Here is a 19,643-nt window from a genome sequence, read left to right on the forward strand (position 1 = left end):
ATGTCAAACCGGACGACCCCTAAAGACGCCAAGAGCCCGGTGGGCCTGGACCTGAACGACATGGAAATGATCTTCGGTACTCCGACCTCCCCAAAAAATGGAAAACCAGAAGTCCACATTAATATCACAAATGAAAAGAACCCGGGAAAGGAATCGGTGAGTTATTTTGTTTTCTTAGTTATTAATTTTAAAAAATAGAGAAAGTATAATTTGTGCATCATCAACAGCCCTTTACAGTCCACTGCTGGACTATGAGCCTCATCCACTATAGTGGAGGGTTTTGCCATAATCCCCCGCTTAGCAGGCAGGTTGGAGATCGCAGTATAAGGATTGATGTTTTTCAGAGAGCGCTGCTGCCCGTTCTCTGTTTGATGTGTGGTCCCTAAGTCGCCTCTTACGACACCCGCGGGAAGAGTAGGGATTGGTGACAAATGTATTCTACTCTGCCGTCACCACACGACTAATAAATTGCTATTACTTTTAGTAGCTATTTACGAAGGGTAGTTCCATAACAGGCACGGTATTTCAATAAATTATAAGGATTTACCAATATTTGGTATTGAAACTTTTTCATCGCAAAACTAAGACGAGGAGTTGCATTTTTATTTTTCGAAAGTTTTCCACACGTGTTATTAGTTTACCAGACAATAGTTCGGGTTAATCGTGTTCACAAAAACAAAGGCGTAACAAACAAATACAGGCAGGTAATGTAATCAATTTAGGAGCCAAGCCTGAGAACGATATCCTTAATTCCTGATGCACATTTATGATTAAAAAATAAACTACCCAACTTCAGATAATATGTAGTATGTGCATTTACATTCAACAATACCCAGTCTCTATTTTCGAGTGGAAGAAGTCTCATTAAAAATATAGGCTCACGCTCACCTGCACTGTGTGGTTTGAATACCTACGAACCTACTTTAATAAAGTAAACAAAAATATTTACATATCAACCCAACATTGCAATGTATACTAATATGTTTTTTCAACTAGATTTTCTTTTTCCCTGAAACGGAAAAGCCGGTCTATTTATACTTCGTTGAGTCCGTGCAGAAATGCACATGAATTATGAAACGTCACATTTTCTCCGACAGAAACGCGAATTAAATTGAGTCAATTGAGTACGTATTAAGTGTACCTACTACAATCAGAACAAATACAATATCTTTCAAAGCTTATGTAGGTTTTTATAGATTTTCAGAAAGAAGAGTAAGTAATGTAGCTTCATTTTCACCGACTTATCGTACAAACTGTTGTACATAAATACCATTAATTGCACATACTTACCAATATGACGGCATATTTTGTAGATAGATTGGTATGTACTAAGTAAGTTTACACGACGAAACTTTTTGTTGAGTGACTAAAAAAATAGGTGTAGGATGCAGGATCGATGTTATCATCATTATAAAATCATCGATTTAAGATTCTGTGTATGTGTACCTCGTTTTGTGTAAACCTTTATTTGATCATGCATGTTTTTTTAAATGTAGGTAAGAAATTGTTAATTTAAGTTAATTTAAAAAATCTAATTCCGAATTGTAGTAGACACCTACGTACCTAAATGCAAATACTATACATAATTATGAAACCTTTATTATTATCAAATTCTAAGTTTATTGACCGAAGTATTAAGAATTTCAAGAATGCCTAAGTGAATCCTAAACTTGTTTTGAAGCGTGACATCATACCTAAAAATAAAAGATTGGTTCCAATTACTTACTATCTAACTGCCTTCAGAATAATAAGTTTATTACGATATCAGATATATGGTAGTACTAGCGGCCGCCCGCGACTTCGTACGCGTGGATCCCGTTTTACCCCCTTATGAGTGGAGTTTCGTAAAATCCTTTCTCAGCGGATGCCTACGTCATAACATCTACCTGCATGCCTTTCAGCCCGATCCGTCCAGTGGTTTGGGCTGTGCGTTGATAGATCACTATGTCAGTCAGTCAGCCACCTTTGAGTTATATACATTTAGATTAAGATCATATTTTGACCGAATATGTATTTTTTTACTTTGAGTATGCTAGTTTAAGTTGGTTTTATTTTGACGGGTTAAGGTTATGTAGTTAAATACTTCTGAACTTTTGACTTCATGTTATATCTTTGTAATATTTTTATAGCTCGTCACATTCATATATGTAACCTTGGTAAGTTTTTTGCATTGTCTCTAAAAGGAGATCCACTTGATAACTCATGGTGACTCAACAAAGACACCGAACCGTTCCAATTATTGTTACATTAAATTGGGTAAACTTGCTATTAAATTAACTTGTCGAATAAACATAGATAGCCATATTATTATGACCATGGTAAAATCAGGATAATGGCATAACAATCCCTATGAGGCAAACATAAAGTGGTGCCTATTTCAGGAAATTTCATAAGTCAAGTTCAATACCAAATTGTAATATTGATATTGTTTTGATGATTCGCAAGTAGTTAGCACATAGTTAGTTCATCGACCTCACCCACCACGCATTGAGTCAACTTCGCAAGGCTATTGAGATGTGGCCTTCGGCAACAATACGCTAACCGCTCGGTACACAGATGCCATGACTTTAGATTTTGGAAATCAATCAATTTTGTTACGCCATGTTGTATTTGTAAAAACTAGTCATGGCTTTAGTACCTATTTGTTTCAAAGAAAATCTTCTGCCTTGGATGCCTCCGTGTTTCAATGGTTTGAGATTACCTAGCCCAATAATTTAACAGTAGGACAACAGTTGCTGTGCGTAACTCTCACGATGAAAATGAATTGCAAGTGACCCAGACAATACCTATCCCATATTTTGTAAATAAGCACATATTTATGTCCTACAAAAAGCCCTCCAAGCACAATTGCAGGAACTATTGATGTCCCTGAAAAAGTACTAGGATGGGACGTTTTCAGGCACAGTAGTAGATACATCTTCGTAGTACATCTTCTATGGTTACCGACAGACAGCATAAGAAAACTCATAAAAGAAAATTGGAGGATAATATATCTAATTTCCACGAAATCTTCGCGTGGAAATGATCATTGTGTGTCTGAAACGAATGCCAACAGAATACGAGTACTTACGTGTGGGATGTTAAATCTATTAATAGTTTTGACAAATTCCCTACGCTGAAAAAGAAAACTTTTCCTGTGTTTACTTTTCCTCTTATCTAGTTGGTAGGTATTTACAATATTGTTAATCTAGACAATTAGAGATTTAAATGTTTAAAATACGATTTTTAAATACCAGGTACTCCTTGGATAACAATTTCATATTCTGGTTTATTGTTGTTCAAATTCTGAAACATTGAAAAGCTATTCTAAATTCGTTTTTTTTTCGGTTTTTGGCTTTACACGGCTTGTGTGTTGCCATTTGTCGAGTAAAAACGGGGAAACGGTTAAGGAAAGAAAAAATACGGAACGGAAGGATCGGACGTAGAGAAGAAAGTGATCAGGAGAGTGGATTATGGTAGGATAAAATAAGAATATTTTATACATTAATTTACATACAAAATTAAAGTTTGATATTGTTTAAAATAATAAATGAAGCTAATGCTTTGTATACTGTAAAATCGGAAGAAAGGAGAAGTTGGGTTAAATTCGTTTCATTCGTTGAAAATGAGCCTCTTCCGTTTCAGTCTGGGAACCCCGTCTAGATGTATCACTGTTTCTGATTATTTGGGTATCCTCCCAAATATTTGGATGCAGTCTTTGCCAAAAATGCACTCAGTCATTCGCAATTACCTACCGAGTAATTACTTACTGGTGACGAACGGGAAAACCGCTGTAAAAGCGCCGCTGGAACGGTTAAACACCGCATAATTAAGTATAACGGTGAATCATTCGATAAACTCGTTGAAAATGGATTAACTACTTTTAAAATCTGAGAATATTTGTAGGAGTTAAAAATGATAAAATATATTACGAGTATCTATCTATTATACACTAGCGGCCGCCCGCGACTTCATACGCGTGGATCCCGCTTTACCCCCTTCATCTATCTTACGCGGTTTAGATTTTTTCATACAAAAGGATTTTCCCGCTAATTCCCGTTCCCGATAAATTTCGGGAATTCCTTGTTGTAACTAAGCTTTAAGTTTATTAAGGTATCTAAGTATGTCGTTAATATCCGTCGAGTAGTTTTTGTTTCTATAAGGAACATACAGACGGACAGACAGACAGACAGACAGACAAAAATTTTACTGATTGCATTTTTGGCATCAGTATCGATCACTAATCACCCCCTGATAGTTATTTTGAAAATATATTTCATGTACAGAATTGACCTCTCTACAGATTTATTATAAGTATAGATTACCTACTATATTTTTTTTGTTAATTAATAGAGCAATGCATTGATGATATCTTGTAAATTGAAATATTTTAGGAAGCTGCAATGTTAGAGTAGTAAGACTGTGTAAAAAAAATCACACTTTTCTTACCTTTGTTAATGCATTAGTGTTAATATTCAACGAAATTTTCAAAGAACTTAATTAGATTCCCGTTAAAGTAAGGAGGTACTTTATCAACAATTAAGTCGACACCTAATTAATTTTGATATTTTTCTTAATTGAAGAGCTGGCTAGGTTATTTTTGGAAAACAATTAGAATTACTGTGTCAATAGTGTGTGCCGATATTAATGAGGTAACTAATTAGGGTCAAGGCGAAACAATACTAATTATCAAAACAAACGTGGCTCATTCATGTCAAGTAAACAACTAATTCTTAATGGCACAAATCCAAAAGTAGGCAGGTACTCATACAAATACCTAATGGCTTAGATAAAATGCGAACCATAAAATATGAAACCGCTTCAATTTTCTTAATATTTTCCCGTGTGTTTTTTATTATTTATTACAGTAATTTAATTGACCTGAGATTTTTTCGCCAAGTTTGTAAAAAAATATTAGGTACCTACCTACACAAAAATTGTAAGAAAGTAGATACTCTTGCATCTGCTGCAATAATGATAGATGATGATCAAAATTTTAATTACTTCCCTAGCAAGTATTTAATTATCCAATTATAATTAACATGTTTCAATTAAAAATTAGGTTTATTTTATTTTCGAGGTTATATCGCGGTTACCCACTTCTGCGAGTCAATATTTCTTCTTTTATTATTTATTCAAAGTTATTTCCAAAATGTTCTATGGGTAATGTAACTGTTTTTGTATCAACATCAATGAGTAAATCCATCTCAAGAACATCGCGTGTCATGCCAATTTAGAGATATCCCGGAGTCCCTCCGAATGCCTCCAGACAATCGCATCCGACTCGTCTGACTCACTCGCTGGGAAAAACCAGCGAATCCAGGCCAAAGGACCTTTGCACTTTCAGGGACTTACTGGAAACTTAACTGTTTGAGTAAATGTAACACGTCATAGTTGAGCGGAACCCCAAGGTTGTCTGGTCGCGTCATATTGACAAACTAGTTTGAGGTATTGACGATAACTAATAGCTAATATTACCTTAGTTAATTTGACGTGTAGAGAATTTTTAAATCCAACATGGATTTAAAATTCCCGACGTTTGTTTGCAATGGTCATCTCAACATAACAAGTGATTTGAAAATTAGGTAATGTTGGTATTCTCGAATTTAAAAATATAGAAATATGTTGTGTATGTGTTACGGTTAATGTGATAAATTGAAAATTATTAATAATAACCGGTTATTATGAATAATTACCGACAGTCGCGGTAAAAGTGATAAATTTAATAATTCAACCTTAGTACTAACAAATTTCATAAAAAAGAACAACATCTTGTGTACGTGCTCGTGTACAGCCAAATTTTTAAACGTTTTGATATCATACATTAATATAATTTGGCATATTGAGTTTGGATTGTTTCTTGCATAATATTACTTTTCCATGATGCCTATAACATAATGTTTTGATTTAAAGTGAAAAATAGGTTAAGGTGCGGCGGGGGCTAAGCCGCCTATTTAGTTATATACACACATAAATGACCTCATATTAATCACATTTACCAAATCAGGCGGTGATTATTCATAATAACCGGCGATTATTCATAATTTTCACATTTATCACTTTGACCGTAACATACATATGTATCAACAATTTAAAAGTCATAACCATTGATAAATTTGGGCTGTATAGCATTATGCCTTTGCCTTTTCAAACGGAAAGAATAACGAGAAGTATTGTTAAAAATAATCGAGGGTAAGTAGATCGGTTTAACACATTATTTCGCATACAATTGACTTTCATAGTTCAGATCGTAATATTTTAATGGAATCTTGCCCTTTAGAAGTAGATCATTCAACATTCTATATACATATATGGTGCCGTTCCAATATTTGCATTTCCTTTATATGTTTGGTGGGAGTAAAGTTGAGGCTTTGGTCATCTCATACCGCTCGATCTTATACCGCGGTATGAGTTGACCTTATGCAATTTTTGAATTGGACGTCTCATCCCGTTGATGCATTTTACCCGTTCATCTATCTATTTAAATAAAATCGCATAGGTAGTTAAATCACGAATCGGTTATTAGATTAGGTAACCAGCTTTAACTAAGCCATGTGTCTTTATCGTGGTTGGTTGTTCCAGTCGCAGACTAACAACAACAGGCCCGTCGACAATGGGGCCGACGCGCCGCCCTCCACGCAGCCGCTGCTGGAGCCCCACAAGGACAAGCCCATCCCCCCTCTAGCTGGTAAGATCCTTAAGATATCTACTACTATTGTACTCATTCGAAGTCCATTGGCGTATCTAGGTTATTTATCGGGACTGTCGCCCTGAAGCAGCGCGATTAGGGTCTTAGGGCCATAAAGTATGTAGATGTACTATTTCTAAGATTATCTGGGGTGGGCACTGACCATCCTGGGGTGGCACTGGACCATTCTGGGGTGGGCCGTGACCACCCGGCCCACCACCCGCTATAAGTCGAAGTCTTAACAATAGGGTGTGAACAACAGAGGGCAGGTAACTCTATACTGTATTTTTTTAACTCGCGCGCATGTACATTATGTACAGTCACGGAATGAAAAGGTTCGTCAGTTTTCAAATTGATTCCTTCAACGAATCGCGAGCACATATTACCTTTTGAAACTATGTTACAGAATAATCTCGAGTTAGAGAAAATAATCTTTAACTGTTTCTTAGTAAAGTTCAAAATTATTCAGATCGAAGTTGTTTGACGATTTTTCTTGTCAAGAGATTATTTTGATTGATAAACTAAAACCTTCTTACTGGTTCAACCTGCCATTATTATTTCTATAAAAAAAACTACATTTTGTAACATTGCACTGATGGGATAGAAAAATAAACAAGCAAAACCTTATTCGTTAGCAAACGTCATATTTATTTAAATGTTAGCAGCACTGTTTCTTGCACTGTAATGTTGGCAGGTTTGACTCTTACAGTACCTAGTGCAAGCGAAAACCGACACTAAGGTGACGAACCTTTTCATTCCGCGACTGTACAATGCCCAGCAATAGTGTAAATAAATGCTTTCCTTTTTAGTTTAAAAAATGATGGAGATTGTAATAGACTGACTAGACTAGGCAATGTAGAGTTCGCTTACTGCCAAAAGTTATTTCCTAGTTTTAGAATTGTAATAGTTCAGTAGTTTTCAAGGCTTTTTCTGCAACCTACAACTTTTGAGTGTAGGTTTTCGCCAGTGAACTACAAATAAGTGATCTTTTATTACTGAAAAACATACTTACGTCAGGCAAAGCGACAAGAAAACCCACTTTATGCCTATTTTGCTCGTTTTTTTATGATTCTACACTCGCTTAATGATTCACGATTGAGCTTGCCCACCGCTTACCACTGGCTCCCATCCCCAGGCCCTGAAGTAGATGACCTGGACATGGACGAGCGGCCCGAGACTGCTGATACCTTCCACGGCATCGACGACGGCCTGCTGGAGCCCATCGACAAGACTCCAGAGATTTTCGGCAATGGCGACGGTAAGAATAACACTTTTATTGTAACTCGTCTGTTTGCTGCATTTAGTGCACTGCCTTCTTGCAAAACCACTAATATTCCGCTGTACCTACTTTACTGCCGTATTTCTTCATCCTTAATTAATAGGCAAGATAGTTTGTGTCATAATATTTTTTAATGTGCCCTGTCCATTGCCACTTCAGCTTGCTAATCCATCGGGCTATGTCAGTGACTTTAGTTCGTTTACGGATCTCCTCATTTCTTATTCGATCTCGTAAAGAAACACCGAGCATAGCCCTTTCCATAGCACGCTGTGCAACTTTGAGCTTCTTTATCGAATGTTCAATAAGTAGGTAAGTAATTCAAATTCAAATTCAAATTATTTATTGCATGTCACATGGGTATGTAAGTAGGTAAACCATTGATTCGACTGAATTGAAAATTCATATCCCAGTCTTCTTCAAATCAATGCTGCTATCAGGTTTCAGTACAGAACCCAGTGAACCATCAATAACCACACCACCACCATAACAATATTACGAGTAGAACTTCAGCAAAATAAATGCAAGAATTTACCCAAGCCAAGGGGTTTTTAACGCTTCCTGTAAAAATCCCATTAATATGATAATGTAAGGCGGCGTTTTTCTACAATTACTGCAAAGTAATTATTAATTTTGTCGTCTCACGTAACAGCTAAGTGTTAGTTAATTGTGCACTCTAAGATTACACTGCGCTGCAGGCTCTAATAACACAATTACAGGCAATTAAAAAGGCGTCAAATAATCAGGTATTAAGGACAAAAACTACTTAGTTATCCACACGCTTACTTTGTTTGATAAATTACGATAAATCATGAATATTGAAAAAATAAATTAACTGTCGCAAATACTATATTATTAACTACCATCATTCATGTCTGCGTTGCCATGGCATTAACTGGGAAGAGAGGTCAACTAATGTCTAATCGCTGCTTATAAGCTATCTTGCTAATTCAGCACGTGGAATAATTTCCAAGACTTTTCAAAACATCTCGTTTTAGCCAAGTAAGTAAGTAGGTACATAGTGATAGTGCCTACATTTGACCACTGTGTGACTGATAACATTGATAAGAACTGCGGCGCAGGTCACGCTGCTGACCTCAAAAAACGTACAACATTCGCGTTGTCTCGGAAATAATTAAAACATACTGGGACTGTGTGAAAGTAGGTAGTAGGTACTTTTCATATTGAAAAACTAAACCGGATGTTTAGTGTAAAACAATTTGAATTTGCCTGCCAGTTAATTTATTAAACAAGTAAACTTTTTAAATAAGGAAAAAAGTAAATGGGATCGCGAAATGAGATGTAGTAAGTAGGTAGAGTTTCAGTAATGTTTCAGTGTACCTACCATGAGTTTACGATAAGTGTGCTCGCTAGCGAGTACGTCAAAAATCTCTATGAAGATTTTGTTTCTTGAAAGTAGCCGTTAGGGGCGCTGAACAATATGTCATACAAGTAATGTCATTTTTTTACGCAGTCGCTAGCGAGCACACCTATCGTAAACTCGTGGTAAGCACACAGATTAGCACTTTTACTTGTTGATAGAATAGATTGTGACATGCAAGGTGTTGTTAGACGTTTCTATCGCCGAATTAACTAGGTAGCAGATGCAAACCTAGATCCTAATTTTTGTCTAAAAAAATTTTGATTTTAATAGATACTGTAAACACAGACTGATAAATAATATTCGTGAAATCTCTCAAAAATCTATTTATTATTATTTAATTGATCTTGAAAAATATTTCCGGAAAGCAACGTACTTAGAGAACGTTTTGAGATCTCATTAGAACTCCGAATTGAGGGCACGCTATCAAACTCTACAAAGGATGTGGCGGTGGTCGTAATGGCTGATAACTGGACCGCGAAGTAAATAACTACTTACCTACTATTTGTTAAAAATAGCCACCAATACTTGTAATGGTTGATGTCAAACACATGCAAAAAGTGATAGATCTAGGTATACTAAACCTAACGCAAACTTCTCAGTCACGTTGTTTTTACACTCGAGGACGTTTTTTGTGTTATTTCAAGCAACTCGCTCGATAAGCGGGTTACACTCATACAAACAAAGATAGGTTGTGTCTGAACAAAACATAACGTCATTACTGAGAACCTTAATCTTCGCCAAGAAATACTTATAAATTGTTCATAATTAATCTGAATTAATAAACATGAATGTGATAAGTTATTATTCGCACTGGTTATTGAACTCTGAGAAATTACAGAGACACTAATAAAATAAGTCATATCAAATTGCTGAGATTTCTACATAAACATTCATATTTAGCTGTGACCTGTGAGTTATGACATAAGATTGCTAACCTTGGTTTTACACAGACCGGCAGACATGAGTCGTACGCTTAGATATTTATAAGAATTCACTCTGTCATTAAACTGATCGTCATGTCCTGCCAAATGTTCTTCCAAAAGTAGTTAAAATATCTACCTAGACCACTAGTTTGCCTACCTTGATTCTAGGATTCTTAACCGCAGTAAGACTGCAGCATAATATCAAGTATCTGTCTGTGTTCAATGATCTGAGGTCTGTGTATAGTATAGGTAAATCCAGTCTAAATCTTTAAAGTATGTACCTACAAGTTATCTCTCTCACAACTAAAATCTAGTCTGCACCTGGACCTAAATCACATCATAGGTAGTGATGAGAGGATGCTTATTCCAGTGGTCACTATCATTTACTGAGTGACTGGCGTTTTACATAATCAGCAAGTGTGGAAAGACAGGCGATGTTTTGCAATCTTTTTCAGGATTCGATTATTTTTGTTTCAGTGGACAAAAAAGAGCTAGATCCGGACGACCCGCACGCGACGTCAGAAGACGGCGTGGGCGCATCCGACGGTAAATGGGAGTGGCCCCCCGACGAGACCGACTACCCCTATGGTGAATGGACGCACTGCGTTAGAGGAGCCGCCGCTGGGCAGGGACACTCCGTCGCGTCCGTGTGATCGGCTCTATCAGTCTCTAGCTATCTCTAGGATTTGAATTTGTTTAGAATTTCCAAAAGATCTTAAAATCATTTTACCTACTAGATCAGCCCCCTAGACGAGTGGCAAAACGTAACAGTTGTGATGTCGAAAGACGGTCGAAAGGCCGTTTTTTTTTTGTATGGAGTTAGGTACATCGCTCCATTAAGGGATTCTATTTGCGATTCGATCAAAAAGTGCCACTTGTCTACACCTACAGGGCTTCCCAAACTTTTCCTTACTGTGACGCCCTTGGGATGTTGCCATTTTTTCCCGGAAATCCGAAAACTACGGATGGCAACTCTAACTTCGCCCATCCTGAAATGCTATGAGCGTGAGTGACGGATAGAGCCGAAATTACGGAGTGCACGTTACGGAGTAGGCCCACTGGTTTAACTAAGAGTCTTTAAAAATAATTAAAAGACAAAACGCGTATTGAACGCGGTTATGTACTAGAGATGAAATGAGGATTTTGGATGCATCATACATCAGTCATCTGTTAATTTAAGAAACAAAGACTCATAGTTAAATCTAACCCGATTTTAACTGCTATTCAATTTGGATTTAACGTCAATCGAAATTTGCATGCTTGCCGTTCCTCTAACGACTCAAGTGTTTGTATTACACATTTTAGTACGTAACTCCGCGCTAATAACCGATGTCATGGACGTATTTCTGGAATCTAGGTTACGAGCCATACTTATTGCATACGTTACTGCACTTTCGCGAAGAAATTGTACTTTGACTAAGTAGGTAACTTCACCATCAATCCTAAATTGTTAAGTGACCCCTATGGTAACACATAACACGAATTTTGTTTTCATAGGGGTCACTTAAAAATTAGGGATTGATGGTGAAAACGGGCATTACTTACGTAGCCGAATAACATCATGAAAATAAATGCTTGCATCTAGACTACTTGCACATTGAAATCGTAAAATTGCCTGTAGACAATTTACAATTCGAAATCGAATAATCTTTCTGGCCAGCATGGAGAATTTGAGATTGTAGTCCAAATGCTCCATTTGCCTTTGTTAAAATTAAATTAGGATCGTTCTCCTCAGTGGAGAAATGACCTGATGATCTCAGTATTCTTCTTCTAAACTTGTGCAAGAATCGTTATTGCCGTTAAACGTTTACGGCATCGGTTGATGAATGCGCTCATATTGGCAAAATTATATTTCAAATATCGTCTGATGGACTGTCGTGTATCGTATACTGCTATGCATGAATATGAATGACTTTAGTATACATAATTAATAAGTACCCGGTGTGGTCGTCTGATGAATAAACTTGTGAATATTTTATCAACTTTACTACGCCTTGACAAACCTAATGACGTTAGCAAAATACCTTTTGTAAATTAGCTTTCTTGCATGAAGGGATGCATGTTGCATGATATTTTGATATCAAGCAAGGTGAAGTTTAGTTAGTAACTATTTTAATGATAGTCGCATGATGAATTTATTACTTTACCTAATTACTTATACAGCTGCCTGGCAGCCCTGTAGGTAGACAATGTAACACTTCGTTTTGATCAGTAATTCCGATCGCTTTGACGTACCTATTTCAGCAAGTAACCAGGAACTTACGCATCCTTAGTTTATACTCGTAGTTGCGGGTTCAAATCCCACCGAGTGCATTGTGCATGTTAGAAGAAATTTTGAAGCATTATCTCACAATGTCACAGCGGCGAAATTATTGGGGATTCAATTAGGGAGTGTCCTTACTTACAATCGAATTTGTTATTTTCAGACATCGGCAACAGATTCGGCGCAGACGACCGGCCTATTTCACCCATACCCGGCGTAAGCGATACATTATAATTACTTATCACCTTCATCAACATTTTCATTATCATCATCATCATTTCCAGATAAACCGTTTGCTTTCGGCCGGCATCCAGCGCCTTTCTTTAATGAGGTCGCCTTTCCAATATATGAGGCTGCGACAACCGCGTCCTGCGCAGCGTATTCCGGTACGTGGTTTCCATTCCAGATCTTTGCTGCCCCATCGGCCGTCAGTTCTGCGTATCTACTATGTGCCCTGCCCACTGCCACTTCAACTTAGACTCATCCGTCGGGCTACGTCAGCAACTTCAGCTCGTTTATGAATCTCCTCATGTCTGATTCGATCTCTTATAGAAACACCGAGCATCCCTCTCCATAGAACGCTAAGCAATTTATCAATGGCGTAAGTAAAATTAAAATTCCGTTGATTTTATAAATTTTAGCACTAATTTGCATTCGTAAGCTTGTAGCAAGTCTGTATCCAATCCAAACGAAGAAATATTTGGATAACGGCTGTGGCAACGGGATGCTCTTTACCTCATTCATAACGTTAGATAGTTTTTTTTATTGTATTAAGTAGTTAATCTGACAATAAATCATTATCATTTTCATTTCATTTTCATATTTCGTCACTCAAATCTTAGGGGGTGATTGTCATGGTGTCTTCACTTTCGCGATCGAAATAACCAAATATCTTTCTGGCAGTCGATCCCAGACGTAAACACGTACCAGCAGAAGAAGAACCTGGCGCAAGGCATGATGGACCTGGCGCTGCTGTCGGCCAACGCCAACCAGCTGCGCTACGTCATCGAGTCCTCCTCCGCGGGCCATCCATACTACTACCTCAGCGTCGTCTTCATCTCGCTCAGCATCATCCTTCAGGTCAGCATCATTCCTATCGCTTTACGTTTCTACGCGGTTGACAAGTTTTTTTGCTTTAAGTATCATAACTACCATATACTTAAAGCATAGAGCTAATTTTATGCTTAAAATAGAAAGACACGGGTCTTAACGAAAATTTTCAAGCCCGTCCGAACCGACGACGCTGCGAGCCACCAGTCTGCTTATAACCATGGCTGCAGCATAGCAGCCGAAACGTCAAGTCGTGTGTACTTAAGCTGAGTTGCACCAACTTACTTTGACCGTAACTTTAACAAAAACCGGTGCTTTTTGTATGGAGTTTGACAGATTTTTGACGTTTAATAAAGTCAAAATAAGATAGTGCAACTCAGCCTTAATGTAACTCATTCATAAATGTCGCGTTAGACCCGTGTCTTCCTATTTTAGTCGAAATTGAACGCGAAAGTTTAAAATTTTATGCTTTTTTGCCCATTCATTTTAAAATTTTGTGAACCAAAAGCTTGCTTGCTTATTGATTTGCGTTTATAAATATTACAAAACACAAATAAATCTGCGCCTAAGCTCATTCAATAGCAAAAAAGTATCTAATGTATCTAACTCGCTACTTTTACTTCCTCATTTTTCTACAGGAGACCGGTGTAGATTGCGCCTGATGATAGTTTTATAGCAACAATTCAGCGAAGTTTGAATATTGCTCCTTATTTTTCTACAGGAGTCAGTGTTGAATTGAATAATAATAATAATAAAACGTTTATTTCAGACATTACATCCATATGTGTTAGTAACATGATAATCTTAATCTAGTGTTAGTAATAAGCTAATGACAAGTAGGTAGATAATTATTTATGTAATATGGCTATAGGTAGGACTCCTGCGCTATAGGTACTCATAGCGAGTGACCGGAGCATGAAGTTGCAGCCAGCGGCGCATCAGCGGGGAGTCCCACCGGTCAGCCAGCGCGCGCAGAATGCTGTTCGAGCTGCCGCGCACCCGCGCCCACAGCGAGGCGCAGCGCGAATAAAATAAGTGTGACAGGTCTTTATATTTAATCAATTTCCAGGTGGCAGTGGGCGTCGGGCTGATAATGAACAGCCGGTACAACGTGAAGGACGAGAAGGACATCTGCAAGGCGGACAAGATCAACAACATGACGGTGCTCGGGATCTTCCTCATCACCATCGTCAACGTCTTCATCGCCTCCTTCAGCGTCGGGCCCGTCAGCACCAATCCCGCGCCCATCGCTATTCAGCAGGCCGGCTGATAGCTCACAAACTCCTAAAAAATAGTTCAGGATACCCTAATGCCCGTTTTCACTATTAAGTAATCCGTAATTTTTAAGTGACCCCTTTGAAAACAAAATGCCTGTTAGGTGTTATCATAGGGGTCACTTAAAAATAGGGATTGATGGTGGCTTAAAGTTGACAACACAACCTTGTTCAAATAGTAAAGAAGACGTGTCTTTAGGCTACTTTTGACGCTGCTGTACAGTCCAACTGTTCAACAATCTTCTCATTAGGGATTTTATCATTAAAACACCTATGTACTAATACTGATATTGAACAGTCTTAACCAAAGGCATGGTGCTGCAGAAAATAGTGCAATTTATAATGTTTCGGATCTCATTTTATACTATTAGGCCCGTTTTAAAATACTTTCTCAGTTTCTCGATAGTATTTTTACTATTTGGAAAATACTATATTTACGGTAAAATAGTTTTTTAAATTCTACAAGTTGACAAAAAGAAAGACTCACTGTCAAAAATTTTCTGGGATCATTGCAGTAGGTATGTGAACCCAAACCTCGAGTATTTGTTCAAGTCCCGAACTCACCGTTTGGTTCGCATTCTTAGGATTCTCCACTTCCTACAGTAGATACAATTTTAGAATCCAGCCCTTAATCTCAAAGGAGGATTAATTAAACATTAATGACAAAAATAATTTACTGGCAGATGTACCTATTGCCAGAAAGTAGTACATTAAATGATAGCATTTTTTAATAGGTCTGACTAATATTGATCTGATTTTAAGAATGTCAAGGTAGTGTACATTTTTATATTGACTTATTACCTATAAGTTAAACAGCTCAATCTTATCTCCACTTTATGATGGTGGTAAATTAAGTTTAGAGAGTCGAATGTTTGCAACTAGTCAATAAGCGCACGTAATGCACGGATAGGTTAGCTTTTGAAATAGAGATTATTTAAAAATGCCTAATAAAAACTAAAATCTAGACTAAACATTAGACTAAGGCATCGAGCGTTTACCAGTTTTACAAAATACCTACCTATATTCTTTTTTCACACTTGTTTTCTTTTGTTCTTCACTTTTTTACTTTTGTCAATTGTTGCAAAGAGTGCCACAGTGTATTTGCTAGTGCATTGGGAGATCTGCTATTTTCTGTAAACGCACATTGTTCGTGCCTGCAATCGCTTTTTCGCGTCTCGCACACACTATGTATACGGATACTTGTAAACCTACTACTAGTTGTATGTAGCGCTATTGCATTTATTTAACTAAGTACCTAATGTAATTTTTGTAAGTTACCACATGTAATTACTTTTATTATCTATTATTACTAAGTTATGTATTATTATGTTATTACTAATATGAGATTGTAAGTTCTAAATTGAGAAATACTTTAGTGTTCAAAATATGTGCCTTGTTTTATATCGTGAAAGTTTATGTAAATTAATATTATTGAGTCGTGTATATTTTATGGAAATTTATTTGTCAAAGACAAAATAACTATAAATATTTATTTCGAATGTAAGGGATAAAGTAGACTCGTGATCGAGAAGTGTTATTTTGCTGTTGAAATAAAACCCATAAATTTTCAGAATCCAAATGTATTGAATACAAAACAAATCTAATAAATTGTCAGGTGGCAATTTCAAAATATTCTATTTTAATAATAGTTAATAGTAAGAGGAAACTTGTCCCGCGGCGTCGCCGGCGGCATACCCTATATATTACAAATAATATAACCTGCGCGCAACTGGGCTCCGTAGCAAATAAACTAACCTACGTTACATTACTTCGGCGCGCGCGGCGGCGGCTGCGGCCTCTAGATCCACTAATGCCAGTGTTACACAGCGGGAAGTATTCACGTGTTACACGCTGAACATGCTACATTCATCGGTGTCACCAATATGTAACAATGTTACTCATAAGATACCTATTTTGAACTGTGTATTTTCTCACTGCATACTTTCATATCGATATGACACTATAGTAACATTTTCAGATAAGTATAACCAAAAATGAATATTTCCCGTTGTTGTCGCTATTACTCTTGTGTGACGCGATGAGAACCTTCCCGAACCGCCTCCGCACAACTCCGCCGATTTCACAATTTTAAATACTAAATCAATTTCTATTTCATATTAAATATTTTCATACAAACGCATCGCCTTAAGATTACGGCATCCGATCGTAGCATCCGTACCGAGTCACGTGAAGCCATACTTTATTATACATTTGTGACTATTACAATATTCATGATCGGAAAGAATCAGTGAGATCCGGGGCTCGTCTCGCTCGCAGCTCCAGTGCGTGTAAACCGTCCCAAAATAAATATCGGAAATATGATTTAAAATATAATTAAAAATCTATACAGATATAGGAACAAAATATTGATGGAAAAAGTAAAAATAGCGTCCCATGAACAGCCGAAGTTGAGGCTGACTCGAGGCGGTCGCGGCCACCGGCCCTCGCGGGGGCGTCAACTGAATCAGTAAATCAATTTGGGAAGATGCAAATGTAATAGCAAAAAGTTTAAGATTCAAATTACCGACAAGTCGACCGATTCTCCCCGTTCGAAAACGCGACTAATCCTATGACTCGAGTATAGCTACGCCTGTATACGATTAATTAATATGACACTCGTTCGACAGCCCTAAGTACGGTGTACGCTACATTACAGTCGGCAGGGGATGCAGCGACAGTAAATGTTGACATGTTTTTGCGCTCGACTTTACAAGCAACGCGATCCACGCGAACGAACGTGATGATTGAAGCGTACTGTATTTTGGGGCTAATATTAAATTACGATTGCGACGGGATAGAATTTGTGTTTGTATCTGTACTAATATTATCACGTTACGCGCCGAGTGAATCGCTTCAGTGAGGGTATACATGACTACACATCTTTTACAGTGTTACCTAGTTGTTACATAGCAGGAAATTTATTTGTCACAAACAGATTGTTTACACCTCCAAAGTTAAAATGTTTCGCGGGAATGTTGGCGATACTGAAAGAATATTTCTGAAAATTTGGAACAGTTCCGTGCGATTGCAATGTTTAAAACTTTGGAGAATGTTTAATATTGTTTGTTGAGTTTTACCCCATGTAACAACTATTCGGATCATGGTGTGTGAATACTGTCGGTTAAACTGTGCTTTTGAGATAAAGATATTTAAAATTTAAGGAATATATTAGAGGATAAGAGGCAGTTAGAGGAAAATATAAAAAATAAATGCATTTTTGATTAACACAGTTTAACCGAAAGTACTGTAAAAAGCAGGGAGTATCTTTTTTAGAAAACAATAGAAGTTTCGAAGCTGTTTATACAGCCCCACTTAAACAAACTGAAATTATACCTGTTAGGTTTCCGAGCTAATGATCAAATTGCTCAAAATCAACTGCGATTAGTGTGCATAATTAATTGTCTATAGTTATTAATACAAGCTAGACGAGCACAACCGTGACCCTCTCGCTCACACACTATTAAAACTTTTAACGAGCGAACGAGAGAGCGGCATAGATGAATAGACCAATGACAGCGTTTTTTACACATTGCAGATTTGATTATTAGGTGAGAAACTGTGGTAAGTAATTTACTATTCCATTTAGTAGCACGCGGCCATTCCCTGTAACATTGACAATCAATCTATCCTGTCTCGATAAAATGACACTTTAGGTAGGTTTGGAATCAGTCCAACAATGGATTAAGGTGGATGTCATTGCGTTTACGAGAACCATAAACAGAGATCTTGTAAGATAGGTTCGATCTCGTCACTGTTTCAGGCAGCGGCGCGCGCGCATATGTAAAGCCTGGTCCGTGAGCACGTGGAATCCCGTCCAATGACCCCAAGCTACCCATCCTTATCGCTCGCGCGTAATTATATTGCTGTCGCGACTGTGCGACGGGCGCCCGCAGTGAGTGTGCGAGCGCGACAGCAATATAATAGACAGTTTGACACCATACCCCAATAATTCAAAACCACAACATTTTTTAAAAATACCCTTCATTCTGGTCTTAAAAACTTAATTAATTTTAAATTAACTGTAAATTACGATTTTTGGTCGCATTGTAATTGAAAAAAGTAGTTTAATTGAGTTGACAAAATAGTGACGTCACTTGCTTGTAGTGCCATACAAAATCTTTGGGAGAGTTTCGTTTTGACAGTTTTAAAAAGTACGTCAATTGACTGGTGGTGTCAACATGTCTATTACGTGCGAGCGACAAGGATGGGCAGCTTGGGGTCATTGGACGGGATTCTACGTGCTCACGGACCAGGCTTTAGTTGTATAGTGGTGTGGTGTGGTGTGGTGTAGTGTGGTGCGGTTAGATGGCGTCGATGTCGACGTCGTTGCCGTCGTCGTCGTCTTGGGCGGGCGCGGGGCGCGCGGGGGACGCGACGGCCTTGATGGGCGTGGCCTTCGCGCGGTCGTCGTACTGGATCTATAATGGTACAAACAAATCATTAATTTGGTTGGTTTTTGTATTGGTATAAGTTGATAAGCGTAGATATATCGCTGGAGCTTCATCGGACGATGGATGAGGGCAGGTTTTAAAAATTTAAACAAAAGCCCGAGTGCTCAAATCTTGGTTAGGGTAGAGAACGAATAAGTATTTATAGGTTTGGTGTAAATAAAAATAATACTATTGTTATTATATTCCACAGTTCCACTGGCGATTGACAGGACGTGAGTCATCTTAGTGAGTGCAAATGTGATAACCTTCCTGCCTCTGTAGCGCTCACCAGATGGCGGCACTTGCAAATGACGTACAGTGGCGTCATCTAGTGAGGCCAAATACGACAGCCCTAAAGGCCTATTCAAACCTGAGC

General features: G+C 37.7%; 2 protein-coding genes across 2 annotated transcripts in view; one reads left to right on the forward strand and one right to left on the reverse strand.

The window, feature by feature from the left end:
• LOC135078284 (ninjurin-A-like) lies at positions 1–18,047 on the forward strand. Its single transcript, XM_063972882.1, has 7 exons — positions 1–156; positions 6,562–6,667; positions 7,803–7,925; positions 10,728–10,838; positions 12,677–12,729; positions 13,417–13,593; positions 14,633–18,047. The coding sequence occupies exons 1-7, from the start codon at positions 1–3 to the stop codon at positions 14,831–14,833; spliced, it is 927 nt and encodes a 308-aa protein (XP_063828952.1). The 3' UTR covers positions 14,834–18,047.
• A 971-nt stretch (positions 18,048–19,018) lies between these two features.
• Positions 19,019–19,643, reverse strand: part of LOC135077957 (eukaryotic translation initiation factor 5) — a 47,567-nt gene continuing 46,942 nt past the window's right edge. Inside the window, exon 13 of the mRNA XM_063972497.1 lies at positions 19,019–19,255. Coding sequence (XP_063828567.1) covers positions 19,139–19,255 — 117 coding nt within the window. The 3' untranslated portion in view covers positions 19,019–19,138. The remainder of the gene's footprint in view (positions 19,256–19,643) is intronic.

The sequence above is a fragment of the Ostrinia nubilalis genome, chromosome 14, assembly GCF_963855985.1.
Source record: "Ostrinia nubilalis chromosome 14, ilOstNubi1.1, whole genome shotgun sequence".
NCBI classification, from domain to species: domain Eukaryota; kingdom Metazoa; phylum Arthropoda; class Insecta; order Lepidoptera; family Crambidae; genus Ostrinia; species Ostrinia nubilalis.

What these genes read in the sequence shown, in the direction of transcription:
- LOC135078284 (XM_063972882.1), top strand. Translation starts at nt 1, where the DNA reads ATGTCAAACCGGACGACCCCTAAAGACGCCAAGAGCCCGGTGGGCCTG. An exon ending in GATTTTCGGCAATGGCGACG is followed by an intron (nt 7,926 to 10,727) that starts GTAAGAATAACA and finishes TTTTTGTTTCAG; the next exon opens with TGGACAAAAAAGAGCTAGAT. An exon ending in CTATTTCACCCATACCCGGC is followed by an intron (nt 12,730 to 13,416) that starts GTAAGCGATACA and finishes TCTTTCTGGCAG; the next exon opens with TCGATCCCAGACGTAAACAC.